Source organism: Peromyscus californicus, unplaced genomic scaffold, assembly GCF_007827085.1.
Source record: "Peromyscus californicus insignis strain IS unplaced genomic scaffold, ASM782708v3 Scaffold_13__1_contigs__length_99412109, whole genome shotgun sequence".
Classification (NCBI taxonomy): Eukaryota; Metazoa; Chordata; class Mammalia; order Rodentia; family Cricetidae; genus Peromyscus; species Peromyscus californicus.
The window spans coordinates 6,508,169-6,522,500 of NW_026294424.1; the positions used below are offsets into that span (position 1 = coordinate 6,508,169).

General features: G+C 42.4%; 1 protein-coding gene across 3 annotated transcripts in view; it reads right to left on the reverse strand.

Moving 5' to 3' along the window:
• Rnf185 (ring finger protein 185) overlaps positions 1-14,332 on the reverse strand; it is a 40,879-nt gene that overhangs the window by 4,635 nt on the left and 21,912 nt on the right. For 2 of the 3 annotated variants that reach the window (XM_052736321.1, XM_052736322.1), the window contains 4 exons: positions 11,181-11,401; positions 7,875-7,893; positions 5,519-5,631; positions 4,017-4,071 (listed from right to left, as the gene is read on the reverse strand). In XM_052736321.1, coding sequence (XP_052592281.1) covers positions 4,017-4,071; positions 5,519-5,631; positions 7,875-7,893; positions 11,181-11,356 — 363 coding nt within the window. In that variant the 5' untranslated portion in view covers positions 11,357-11,401. Of the gene's footprint in view, positions 1-4,016; positions 4,072-5,518; positions 5,632-7,874; positions 7,894-11,180; positions 11,402-14,332 lie in introns of those variants that run through there. The other variant, XM_052736323.1, reaches the window with a different exon arrangement.

A 14,332-nucleotide genomic window follows, 5' to 3' on the forward strand; every position in this document is an offset into this window, starting at 1 on the left:
ATAGTTGGGCATGGTGACACATACCTATAATCACAGCACTCACAAAATAGACACAGGAGGATCAGAAGTTCCAGATTATCCTCAGCTAGTATGGAGTTCAAAGCCAGCTTGGGATACATGACAGGACCTTGTCTTAAAAAAATTATTTTAGGCTAAGTGATGGTAGTTCCTTATCAGCTCAGCCTGGTCTATATAACAAAATTCCCCCAACAAAAACAGAAACAAAACACACACAGAAAATTCCCATGTCACATAAAATTGTAAATATTTAGAATATTTTATTTTTTTTCTGATTAATACAGAAACGTGGGTGTGGTACTGTGATCTAGCTCATGGGAAATGGGGACAGGAGGGGTGGGAAGAATAATAAGTACTTGTCATAAGAAAGTAAGTCACTGATCTTCCTAAATAGCCACTGTCAGCAGTTTGGACAGCGCCTTGGTTTCTTCCCCCAACACATTCACCACACACGATCTTTCCAAGGACAGACTCAGGAGAACAACAGCACTGCTAGGAAGTAGTCTCTGTCTGAGTGCAAGGTCTCCTGGCACAGGACACACAAACCCGGCCTTTCCTTTCCCTTCTCCCTATTCTGACAGGATCTCACTAAGTAGCTTGGGCTGGCCTAACATTTGCAATGCTCCTGCCTCAGGATCCTGAGTGCTGGCATTACAGATCAGTACCTCCAAGGATAAGCTTATGTACCAGTTCAGCAGGGTGTTGGTGGAGCATGCCTTTAATCCCAGCACTTGGAGGTAGGGGCAGGCGGAGTTCAAAGCTAGCCTGGTCTGCAGAGCAAGTTTCAGGACAGCCAGGGCTACACAGAGAAACCCTGTCTCAAAAATAAAATAAAATTTTAAAAACGCACCAATTCAAGTGAAAAAAAGGATGTGTACATAGATTATCATAGTATCATTTAAACAGCAAAATCTGTGAGCAACTCTAAGGCCCTTAATGATGAACGGAAATTGTACAGAATCAAAATTCAATGGAAGGGCAGTGATATAGCTCAGTGGTACAGTGTTACCTAGCACACTTGACCCCTTGATTTAATACCCAGGACACTTCGTTCACACCTATACACACACACACCCTATCTCTTTCTGGTGGAAATACATGGTAGCCTTCAATAAAGAGGACCAAGAGGGCTCGAGGTGTAGCTTGGTTGAGTAGAGCTGCCTAGAATGCACAAAGCTCTGGGTCTGATCCCTAGCACTGGAGAAGTGCAGGCAGGGAGAATCACAAGTTCAAGGTTATTCTCTATTACATACCAAGTTTTAGGCCAGCCTAAGATATGTGAGACTCTGCCTCAAAAAAAGACAGTAAGATAAAAGAAAATTAAAAAATTAAACAACAGCCAAAAAAAAAAAAACAAAAAACCTGAGAGTGGTGGCATATACCTATAATCCTAGAATCCAAACCCTGGAGAGGCCGAGTTCAAGCTGTATATGGAGACACTCTCTCAAAAATAAAAAGACTGGGCTAGAGATGGCCAAGATGCTCTTAATGGTGAAGAGCATTTCTTGCTCTTTCAGAGACCAGAGTTCAGTTCCCAGCACCCACTCAGGCAGCTCACAACTACCTATAACTCCAGATTCCAGAGATCCCATGTCCTTTTTTGGTTTCCAGAGGGAACACCCTCACATATACATAAATAAATGATAAAAACAATTAAAAAAAACTAGAATATGACAAACCTCTCTCTAAAACACAATATTAAAAAGAACACACAATTATATTTTGAAGATACTTTGTTTAGAATATCATGAAATATACTGCCAAAATTAAATGTGAAAGCAGTTAACAGAATTGTCAGAGTGACATAAAGATCAGACTATATAGGCTGGAGACATGACTAAGATGACAAACTGTTCTTGTACAGGACCTGAGTTTAGTTCCCAGCACCCATGCTCGGCAGGTCAAAACTGTCTTCAGCTCTAGCTTCAATGGAATATGATGCCTCTAGCATCTTACAATCATGTACATACCCACTACAAACACATACACATAATTTATAATAAAGTTAAAAAGAATATATGGTATCCAAATGAAGAGAACTGTAGAAATTAGTATATACTTGTTTCTAGGATTCTAACAGTTCAAGTAAACAATATTCCTTTAAATTTTCATTAATGTACATTTTTAAATTTTTAATTGATTTTTCTGAGACAGTTTTATATATCCCAGACTGGTCCTGAACTCACTAGGTAAGTGGTTTGAATGAGAATGGCCCCTATAGGTTCATAGTTGAATGGTTTGGACCCTAGTTGTTGGAACTGTTTGTGAAAGATTAGGAAGAGGTGTGTCACTGGGGGGTGAGCTTTGAGGTTTCAAAAGACTTGAGGCATTTCCAGTTAGCTCTCTCTGCTTCTTGCTTATATTTAAGTATGTAAGCTCAAAGGTACTGCGCTCCAGCACCATGCCTGCCTGACTGCTACTATGCTGGCCATGAGCTACATTCTCAGCCTCATTAATATTTTAACAAGAAATGGCTATTTGAAAGAAAAAAAGACTAAAATTTTATTTAAATGTGTACATATTTTGAGTAATTCTAAGTCAGTAATTCTAAGAATTTATCATAATAACATAAGTATGTTTATCTGAGTATGTTTAAGACAGCAGAGGTAGTAGGTAAGTGTCCCATAACACAATAGATGCCATTACATTAGATCTGCACAATTGAGCATCAGCTGCTAATTGACTGCGGGTCTTAGTAACACTGTAAACTGCACTGCTGAAATCCCAGCTCTCATGGGTACATTCCATGAGAGCAGAGACCATTTGCTAGGTTCATTGATAAACTGCCACTGCCAAAATAATGACCAGAGTACATTAAGGTACCTAGTATCTGTAGAATAGATGAAATTTTAAGAATTAGAAAATAAGGGCCACATATTGTAAAAAAGCAAAAATAAAGGGGGGCTAAAGCGATGGCTCAGTGGTTAAGAGCACTGGCTGCTCTTCCAGAGGACCTTGGTTCAATTCTCAGCCCCCACGTGGCAGCTCACAAGTGACTGTAACTCCAGTTCCAGAGGATCTGGCACCCTCACACAGATGTACATGCAGGCAAAACACCTGCACATGAAATAGAAATAAAGAAATTAACTACATATAAAAAAGCAAAAAACAAAAGTAAGTCAGGCATGGTGGCCTATGTCTATAACACCAGCTCTGGGAGAATGAGGCAGGATGATCATGAGTTCCAGACCAGCCTGGGTTACATAGTGGGACCCTATCTCAAAAATCCAAGAAATCAGGCTGGAAAGACAATCTGGTGGTAAAGGGCTTGCCATGAAGACTGATGACCTAAGTTCCATTTTCAGAGCCCATGATGGAAGGAGGGAACCAACTCCCCAAAGTTATCCTCTCACCTCTATACACATGCCCCCCGCCACCATATACACACAACAATAATAAAGTAAAAATTAAATGTAAAGTCAGGTGGTGGTGGCACATGCCTTTAATCCCAGCACTTGGGAGGCAGAGCCAGGCAGATCTCAGTGAGTTCGAGGCCAGCCTGGGCTACAGAGTGAGTTACAGGACAGGCTCCAAAACTACACAGAGAAACCCTGTCTCGAAAAACCAAAAATAAATAAATAAATAAATTTAAAAATATCTAAGAAATAAATATGTAAATGTACAATCAATAACCATGCATATAGAAATTAATAAGCACATATATACACACATGCATGCACACACATATAGCATACACACACACACACACACACACACACACACACACACACACACACACACACACACACACACACACACACACACACACACACATATATATATATAGTAAAGATGAGAAAACAGGCCCAAATGCTCCCAATGGCTATCTCTGGATGAGTGGTTCTAGGATTTCCCCTGCTTGCCTCTTTTCTGTACTTTATAAATTTTCCTTTACAACTTTTCTCCTTGTTCTAAAGCAAGGAGAAAAACTGCAAAGTCAACAGATAAGTTACAAAAGCCACATGCACACTTCTAAAAGCTTCTAGAATGTTCCTCACCCCTCTATTTTCGGGCTCCGGCCTCTGGCCTTGAGGACGAGGAGGAGTCTTCTCTCTGAAAAGGAATTGTACAAAGTATATTGTGAGTTGCTCTCTGTGAGGACTGACCAACAGGGTTTGGGCCACTCTCCTGCTCAACACATAAAACTACTGTGCCAGGTGGTAGTGGTGTATACCTGTAATCCCAGCACTCGGGAGACAGAGGCAGGCGGATCTCTGAGTTTGAGGCCAGCCTGGTCTACAGAGAGAGTTCCAGGACAGCCACAGTTAAACAGAAACCTTGTCTTGAAAAACCAAACAAACAAAAAACCGTGCTGGCTTAACCAAATGCTGGCTTAACTCCATTCTACCTCAAACCAGGAAAACCAGCTTGTTCTGAGAAAGCCATCAGATTGCACAGCCTATTCTTGCAACAGAGATCTTGACCCAGGATGGTTATGAAAGATGGCTAGTTGCCTTCCCTGGGACTGCTTGATATGAGCTCATGGGTGCCAGAGGTCCCAAGCCAGACTAAAACAAAGGATGTATTGTCAGGTAAGAGGGTTAGGGTTCAAGGTCTCTCTGATCTGCCCCTATTAACTTCAGTTTGGCCTCCATTACTCTTGGGCTAGGACCTCATGCTATCTTGTACTTTTGCCTCTAGTTCTCAGACCCTCCTATCACTCACCTAAACAGCTTGACTGAGAGTTTATTTCACATTAGGCACTAGGCAGGATGCAACAATGCTAATACTCTTGAGATGATGCTAATTTCAGGAGAGACCCAATCAATCACAACATAGGATGGGAGCATGGGTGTGTGTGACAGGAATATGGCTGAGGGCAATTCAGATGGAGAAGATCACCTCAAGCAGGGAACTTCAAGGTTTCATAGAATACGGGCAGGAATCAGGAAAAGGCCGCAGGAAGTAGGGAGGTAGTTTGGGTAGGACCAGGGAGAGCAGAAGACACAGAGCAAATACAAGTGTGACAAATGTAAAAGGACAAACCCTTTAAGAGAAATTCAGTGTGTCTGACAGACAGGAGATGAGGAGTCGGGTGAAGTGCTAGAAAAATTAAGATATTCTTCTAAAAAAGTACAGATGCCAGACCAAGAAGGCTACCTACATTTCTGAAAACCCAACCCCTGAAAAAGCCACTCACACTTCCTGGTCCCTGTCTTCCTAGAGTCACATTCATTGGTGCTGCAACCCCACTCCGTAGGCATGCTCCTGCTTCCCAGTGTAAGAAGTGCTTTCTCAACACTCTGCACACTTGCTATCATGATATCTTGAACACTGCAGGGAACCAGCCAACTGGCTGCCTACTGGTAGATGACCCCGAGCAGCTATCTACACAGGCCAGCACATGGCAGCTCGGCTCCTCTCCTCTCTCAAGCCTTACCCTTCCCAGGTGACTCTCATCTTGACCAAAATGGCTCAAAATCAAGCAGCCAAGGGTTAGAGTGCTAAATGGATTGAATTCACCCCCAAGGAGGAAGTGGGTATCAGATGCAGTCTTTACCTGGGATCCTGCTGCCCGGTGCTGCCCCTGCCATAGAGTGGAATGACCTTGTCCCGGCTGATTCCAGCTTTGCAAACTGGACACACTTGTCTGTTAGGTCTGGTCTCCAACCACTGCAAGTGAAAGAAAAATACAAGACTGGTCCAATGCTGCCCCATTTTCAGTTAAGTACAGTGTGTGAACGGGAAGCCAGAGTCCTTAAAATGGGAAACAGCAGTTGGGAACTGGAACCTGATCTCTGTTCCTAGCATTGAAAATATGTATTGGGGATAAAATCAAAATTGCCTTTAAATACTAGTAACTAAACAAGCTCTGTCTTTCTGTTACTCTCCAGGACTGTGAGCCGTACAGAAGAAGGAATTGCAAGCCTGAGGCCTCCAGGGAGGATCCTGGGGTGAACAGAACTTAGATTCAGGATCAATCATATCATCATTATAGTGCCTTTCTGTGATTTCTTAAAAATAATTTATCTTATTTTTAATTATGTACGTCAGTGAAGGGTGGGGTTATGTGCAAACAAATATGCACACCCTCAGAGGCCCGAAGAGTAATCTGAAACTGGAATTACTCCATCTCCAATTTTTTCATCTTTACAGTATTTCCCCAATGGTGCAACCTGACATCAGCACATGGATGTGTTAATCATTTTTGGGTCATTTAGTATTGTGTTAAGGGATAGATTTTGCTTATTATCTAAACTTTATTAATGTTTTATGTTAAAACACTTTTATTTTACTTTCTTAAAAATGAACAAAAGATTATTTTAAAAATGTTATAATTGTATTTTTTCCTTTTTTTTTTTTGAGGCAGAGTCTCATGTATTTGAAGATGATGCTAAATTCTTAATCATCACACCTTTGGCTTCCTAAGTACTGGAATTATAGGAGTATGTCACCACACCTAACTTGTGACCTCTTTATGGGCACTGGATAGTTTTTTATGTATATTTTCTCAACCTTTATTTATTTTTAGCACTAGGAGATAAACTCAGAGCCTTGCACATAAAGAGTATACACACTATGAATGAACTATGCCCCAGCCCCTCAATATTATTTTAGGACATAAACTGCATCTCTAGATATGAAGATATAAAGTTCATTATATGAATATGAGCCAAAGACTCAGGGATACAGAAATAGCAGCATCTCATGATTTAATATCCCACATTTCTCACCTGTCAATGGCTCCAAAACCTAAGTTACATGATCTCTCAGTGCTCACACCAACATGTTCTGCCAAGTCTATTCTTCCAGGTTCGTTTGGGTCAGAATGCTCATCCCTAGCTCTCTCTTCTTTCTCCTATGAGGACACAGAGCAGTCTAGTCCCTGTCCACTCCCTACACCCTCTAAGCCACCAAAGAGTGTGCTGCTGTACTTCTGACACCCACGGAGATCGTCACCTGGTTGTGACTGTTCATATCCATTTGCCAATGCCAAGCCCAGTTCTTAGTGAACACTAACTGGTTTTCATAATAAATTAAAACAAGGAAGACAGACTTTCCTTCTCTGCAAAAGCTATCTATTGTCAACAAAAGTTTAACTATTCTCAATAATTTCAAGATCTTTCAGCAAAGAGAGGTGTACTGATATGAAAGGAACTATCTTTTTTACTTCTTCAAATTTTATTTTCATCTCCGTATGTATGTGTTGGGGTGTGTGTGTGTGTGTGTGTGTGTGTGTGTGTGTGTGTGTGTACCCACAGAGGTATTGGAGCCACTGGAGCTGGAGTTACAGGTACTAGGAACTGGAATTGGTCCTCTGCAAGGGCAGCAAGCATTCTTAACCACTGAACTCTCTCTCTAGTCCAGAAGTTATCTTTTATACATATAAAAGTTCAGAAACAAAAAAAATGATCTAATAGCTAAGGATGTAGCTTAGTTAGCAGATCAATTGCTTAGCACACAAGACATCCTGGGTTCCTAGCACCACATGAAGTGGAAATTGTGGTGTACCTGTAATTCCAGCACTTTGAGGCAGGAAGATTTCAACGTTATCCTCCACTACATAGTGAGTTTGAGGATATAGCTTGGGATATATGTGGTTTCAAAACAAAAATAAAACAAAAAGGTCCTAACATTATCAAACCCAACCCATCTGCAAATGAATCACTGAGACACAGAAAGTGGTGGTCAGCCAAGGTCATAATGGCTATTCTATTATTGGCAGAATCAGGACCAACCCAGGTATGATATGTCCTCCTATTACATCAAATACTTGTCAATGGGCAGGTGTATAAAAAGGGCAACTGAGCCCAGAAGCAAGGGAGATTGCAGCTTCTGACAGTAGTCCCTTGAGACGAGGATGTCTTGTGCAACTCTAGCTGATGAAAGACAAAGTAAAATAAAGTACATCTTACCTGATGCAAACACGGCCAACTAGCAGAGTCCCCAGGGCGGCCAGCCATCAGGAAGGAAAGCAGGAAGAAGGAGAAAAATGCTTTCATTAGCAGAAACACTCCATGAATAGGGAAAGACATCAGAATGGGGTAACTGGGGTGCTGTAACCCCAGTGAGGTTTCACAGGGATTACTGGCATCACAGACTGGAAAAGGTAGGGAGGGTTAAACTGGATACAGAGGCATACATCTGTAACCTCAACACTAGGGAGGTAGGGGCGGGGGAGGATCAGGAGTTCAAGGTCATCATCAATTACACAGTGAGAATGGATACAGCCTAGGCTACAGGAGACCCTGTCTTAAAACAACAAAATAGATAAGAAAAGGCTAAACCCACAAGAAAAAAACGAGAGTAAAAGTTAAGACTCGAGTCTCCAGTCCAAACTCTACCACAAAAGCAGACTCCCATGGCCTAGACCGCCCAGGCCCAATTTATTCACAGGTTAGTCTTGGAGAGATTACAGGCGCTGAAGGAATCCAATAAAAGTCAGGTATTCTTAACCTGGGGCCTATGCAGGATTGTTTGGCTTGGCCTGGGAGGAGGGGACTAGACCTACCTAGACTGAGTCTACCAGGTTGACCTCAGTCTGTGGGGAAGGCTTTGCCCTGGAGGAGATGGGAATGGGGGGGGGGCGTTGGGGGGAAGGTGAGGGGGACGGGAGGGGGGAGAACAAGGGAATCCATGACCGATATGTAGAACTGAATTGTATTGCAAAATAAATTAAAATAAAAAAAAAAAAAAAAAAAAGTCAGGTATTCTCTGCAGGAAAAGTCAGCACTGTCATGTAGCACATGACAATATGAACATACTTGTCATTTGCACCAATGTCAGCAGGTTCACAGCCTCCTTGGGCTCACAAGTGATATATGGATTCTCTGTTATTTCAGAACCATTTTAAACAAACTGCTTTTCTGGCAAGAAGTGGTTTAAAAGTCCAGGCCTACTTAAAACATCTTTGTAATGGAAAGGACGGAGAGGCTACTCGGGAAAAGGTTACTTTCATCTTACAGAGCTGCTGCCCAACATGGCTTTTCTTTCTTTTTAATTATTTATTTATTTGAATTCAGAGTCTTACCATGTAGCCCGGACTGGCTTCAGACTCATGATCCTCTACCTCAGATGTCAGAGTTCTAGGTTTATTTTACTTGTTTATTTTTATGTCTATGAGTGTTTGCTTACATGTATGTCTGTGGACCACATGTGTACCAGGTGCCCACAGAAGCCATAGGTTGTTGAATCCCCTGGAATTGAAGTGACAGATGGTTGTTACCCACCATGCAGATTCTGAGAATCAAACCTGGGTCCGCTAGAAGAGCACCTAGTGCTCTTAACCACCTCCTCAGCTCTCTTCAGGGTGCTAGGATTACAGGTGTGTACCATACCCCTGGCTCCAGTGTCTCATTTTTAAAAGAGAAAGCCAAGGTATAGAAACATGTAACTGACATCAGGACTAAAACTCTCTACTGCCTCTTCAATACTTAGCACTGCATAAAAAACATGACATTATAATACTAAGGGAAAATTATTCAATTCCAGATTTTTAGTATTTCTTTTCTTTCTTATTAATAAGTTAGTCAACAAATACTACTACGACTTACTCTGTGGCAGCCATGGTGTCTTTCACATATCATGTGCCTTTTCTAGATGAATAAAACTGTGGCCTAAGCAGACAGTGCTTCTCTCAATCCCTGAGTGAGGCTAGTTTCATCAACAAATGCAGTTTCCTAGACATAAGGGCTGCCTCATATCTGAATCCAACACTGAGCTTATGGACACTGTAATCTCTGTAGGGGCACCTCAAATCACAGCAGGACTCCTCTAGAGCTCCCTTAATTATAGGGGGAAGTGTAGGTGAATGAATGACCTTCAGAGCAAAGCTTACGGTTATAATAAAGGCACGAATCCAGAGGCAGAGGCAAAAGGAGTGCTAGAATTTCAGGTCAGCCTGGTCTACATATCAACCCTGTCTCAAAACCCAAATGAACAAAACTAATGATGAAGATTCTTCCCATTTATGAAGCAACTACTGTGTGTCAAGGGAGTGGCTAAGTGGACTTTTATTTTTTTCTTGTCATTGGATGGTCACCAGGAGATATAACCATTCCTACTTTATAGAAAAGAGGAAGGTGATATGCAGAGAAGAAACAGGTTTGCCTAAAGACACTATGGTCTGGACGCATCTGCTTCATCTTCGAATCTGTTTTTTCTAACGGTATTCTGTCTCTTAATTCTGTCATTTTGGTCTATCTATACAAAACAATTAAGGCAAAAATCTCAAATACAAAAACCTCTGCTCTAGTCTACTAATTCACCAATAAATTTATCTTTTATATTGCTGAGAATTTACTCCCCCATATTGCCTTCTTCACCATATTTCTGCACAAAAACATTAATCAGCTTTATATCCCCTAGGTTTGATAATCTGGCCCACTCCTCCACAGCCATTCTTATTTCCTAACACACCCACTCCCCATCCAGGGTTCTGTCGAGAGGAGGACAATAGCCTCAGGGACTCAGATGAACCGACAGTGCACATATCCATCCCCAGGAACTGACTGCTTTGGGCTGCCACACACCTTCATCGTATTTGCCATTATTTCCCCTCAGCTTTCAAGGTTTCTCCCTACCCTTCAAAGTCTAGCTCAACATCTCAATAGAAAAAACAACCACTACTCAACATTCACCTAAGTTCTCAGAGGCAGAAGGGAGTTCTATAAGCACTGAGACCAGGAGGACACTGACCTTGCTGCTTCATTTCACAACATATACATTAAATACAGAATAATTACCATCGTAGCTAGCACACATGCTATGTGCTCTTTTAACATGTTTACTATTTTTGGTCCACTCACTTAACACTCATAAATAAGCCTGTAAAATGAGGCAGAGTGCATGTAAGCACTCTGTCTAAGGTCGTCCAGTAGGGAAGTGGCAGAGTCAAGTCGGAAAAGGGGGAAGTCTGGCTACACAGTTCTTGCTCAAAACCACTATGCAATCTGTCCGTAGGCTCAGCACAGCAAGTGGCAGTGATGTTCACTAAATGGGGTTACTACTGGAGATATAGGAAGACATTAGGATGGAAAGAGGATTTGCCCAAGGTTACCAGACCTTCGGCAGTAGAGCTGGGACAGAAACTGAGGCTTCTTGTCCCTTGGGTCTGAGTGTATCAGGACTCAGTATGAGGGAGACATCTGCTCAAAGCATCTTCTGTCTAAAGTGAGACATTTGCCCAGGGTGTCCACAGAGGTGACAGGAGGGGTCCTCACCAGAAGAGGTGGCCGCACAGGCTGATGACAGCATCCTTGGCTGTGTCCAGGCATATGTTGCACTCAAAGGTACTGTCCTGCCCTCCACTCTCACCAGTGCCGTTGCTGCTGCCACTGGGGCCCCCTGCACTGGAATTCTCAGGGGATGCAGAGGCCGAGGGCCCCTTACTTGCCATTGTTGGCCGCCAGCAAAGATTTCAGTGAAGATTTTCAAGACAATCCTGGAAGACAGAAAGCACTGGATTGTTCATTGCTGCAGCCTACTTCTCACAACTTCCATGCCAATGCCTCCATCTTCTCTCAGCTCCAAGCAATAATTAGGATTGAATTTGGGAACAGATTTCCCAGAGGGTTGCAGGGACAGTAGCTGTAGGGCTATGCACTTCTTATGAGTTGCTCATGAATATAGCCCAAAACACATCTCATAAAACAAAACACAAACTGCAAAAATACTGAGCAGCCTCTAGAAGGTTCTCAACGTAAGTTCCCGTTTATATTTACATTCTCCTGTATTAACCACACCAGTCGATAAATATATGCTCCATTAAATACTAAGTGGAACTGTCAAGCTATCTTTTAATTTTGGACAACTTTTATGTTGACCAGGGCAGGAGAACAGACTTTACTCAAGACTGTAATTGGTATATAGCAGAATATGAAGAATTTCCAGTGACTGTGAAAGATTAGGAAGCTTGGAACAGCCAGATGATGGTCTTTGACACTTTCTACCAGCTGGAATACCACTTACCTTACTTATTCTAAATTTACCAACACACTTAAAGAGGAAGTCATGTCAGTGAAGAAAAAGTTGTCTATCCCATACCACTCAAGGTCATCCTGCACACTCATGCTCTGGGCAATCCTGATCACTTCAGGAAACATCAGATTGAGTTATCTGGTTAACTGAGTACTGTGGGTTTGAGACCAGGATTCATGGCACACACTATTTGTATTCCAACCACAGCATCACCATAGACAAAGCTGGTCACTAATAGCCAGTGGAAACATATCACTGTTGACCATCAATTCCAAATCAAAGAAACCAGGGAAAGATAATGAGATCCATTCAAGGGATACCCAGGAATTCTGAGTGCACTTAAAGAACCTGTCAGTAGCCTCATTGGGTTGCCCTTATTATCTCAGAAATTAAAGCAGGAAATACTGGGTGGTTACCACAGTCAGAGAACTGAAGCTTAGACTCAGCCCAGCCTCCAGCTTGCTAGGAACCACACTTTTTCCTTCTATGCTTTTCCCATGTGTAAAGTGAGGACTCACCACGGGGGTACCCGAACACCACCTTGATTGATTTCAGCTTCCAAAGCAAGAAAAGATGAAATCCCAAAAGCTGGTTTTCTCAGACCAAGAAGCCTTCCACTGCTTCTTCACAGGGCAGACTCAGAGCTTGGGGCTCATGAGCAGCTCTCGCTACAACAGCAGCTTAGCGACTTGAGCAGGGAGCGAGGCCGGCTCGCCACCACTTTTTCACTCCGTTACATCATTTTACGTGATGTCCCAGAAGGGCAGCTGGCTGCTGACTGTATCAGTGTCTTGCCAGCCTCAGTTCCAAGACCTTCCTCCTCTTTTATAACTCTGTGTGTGTGTGTGTGTGTGTGTGTGTGTGTGTGTGTGTGTGTGTGTGTGTGTGTGAGATGTACTGGGGAATAAATGTAGGCCCTCACATACACTAGCTAAACACTAGGCACTCCACCACTGAGCTATAGACATCCCCAAACAAACCCAGTGTTTCCTTGCTGAAAAAAAATCTTTTTGAGATTTATTTCATTTTATATATATGACTGTTTTGTCTGTAGATATTTATTTGCACCACATGTACACCCTGTGTCCATGTAGGTCCGAAGAGGGAATCAGATTCCTTGGAACTAGAGTTATGGATAGTTGTGAGCCACCATACATATGGGTGGTAGGAACAGAACCCAGGCCCTGTGGCAAGAGCAACAAGTACTCTTAACCACTGAGCTATGTCCCCAATAACCTCCTTGTTTGGAAAAAAAAACTTTTAAAATTAAGAACTAGCTAGGTATGGTGACACATGCCTATAACACCAGTTAGTACTCTGGACATTTAGAGAATTGTCAACTGAGAAAAAAAAAAAATCAGTCACACAAAGAAGTGGGTTTTGTTGTTGTTGTTGTTTTCTGGGTTTCTCTGTGTCCTGGAACTCACTCTGTAGACCAGTCTGGCCTTGAACTCACAGAGATCCACCTGCCTCTGCCTCCCAAGTGCTGAGCTTACAGGTGTGTATCATCACCCCCCCCCCCCTTTTTTTTAAACTTCTTTTGAGACAGGGTCTCTCTGTGTAGCCCAGACTGGCCTGAAACTCACAGGGATTCCTGCCTCTTAAGTGCTGGAATTAAAGGTATGATCACCACACCCAGCCCACTAATTAGGACTATAATCCAGGAAAAACATATTTAAGCAGTCTTAAAAGTGTGTTCTGAGGTATTAGAAAATGTTATCTTTAAACTGCTACAGGATCAGAGCGTTATCACTTACTTTTCAGGGAAGTATGTCTTGTAAGAAACTGATTGGGGGCCAAAGAGTCCAAGCAGCTGGTAAAGGCGCTTGCTGCTAAGTCTGATAACCTGAGTTTGACCCCTGGACCCACATGGAGAACCACCTCTAGCAAGCTGGCCTCTGACCTCATGGTGCCATGATAAGCATGCCCCCATCCCGCACATACACCATACACAATAAACAAGTAAATGTAGTTTAAAAATTAAAATACAAAGAAAGAAATTGACTGAGTACAGTCTCAGTTTCTGAGTAGTGAGAGGAAAGAGTTCATTAAATAGCCCAGCAGAGGCTAACAATATTTCCAAGGTCAGCTCCCATTTGGGATGGCCTGTCCACCCTGGTCCAAAGGCTTAGCTGGGGAAATCTCTAAGGTCTAAAGAACGGACTGCTTGTTCCATTTTGTGTCTCAAACTAATAAGCATCTGTTTTTCCTTGACAGAATTATTGTTAATTTTGTTGGGTATGGCTATGCTCTGTAACTTGAAAAAAATTACCATCTGGGCTGGAGAGATGTCTCCGTCAGTAAAGTGCTTGGTATGCAAGCACTAAGGCCTGAGTTTGATCCATAGAGCCCACGTAAAATCATCAGGCATAGTCGGATACAATTGTAACCCCAA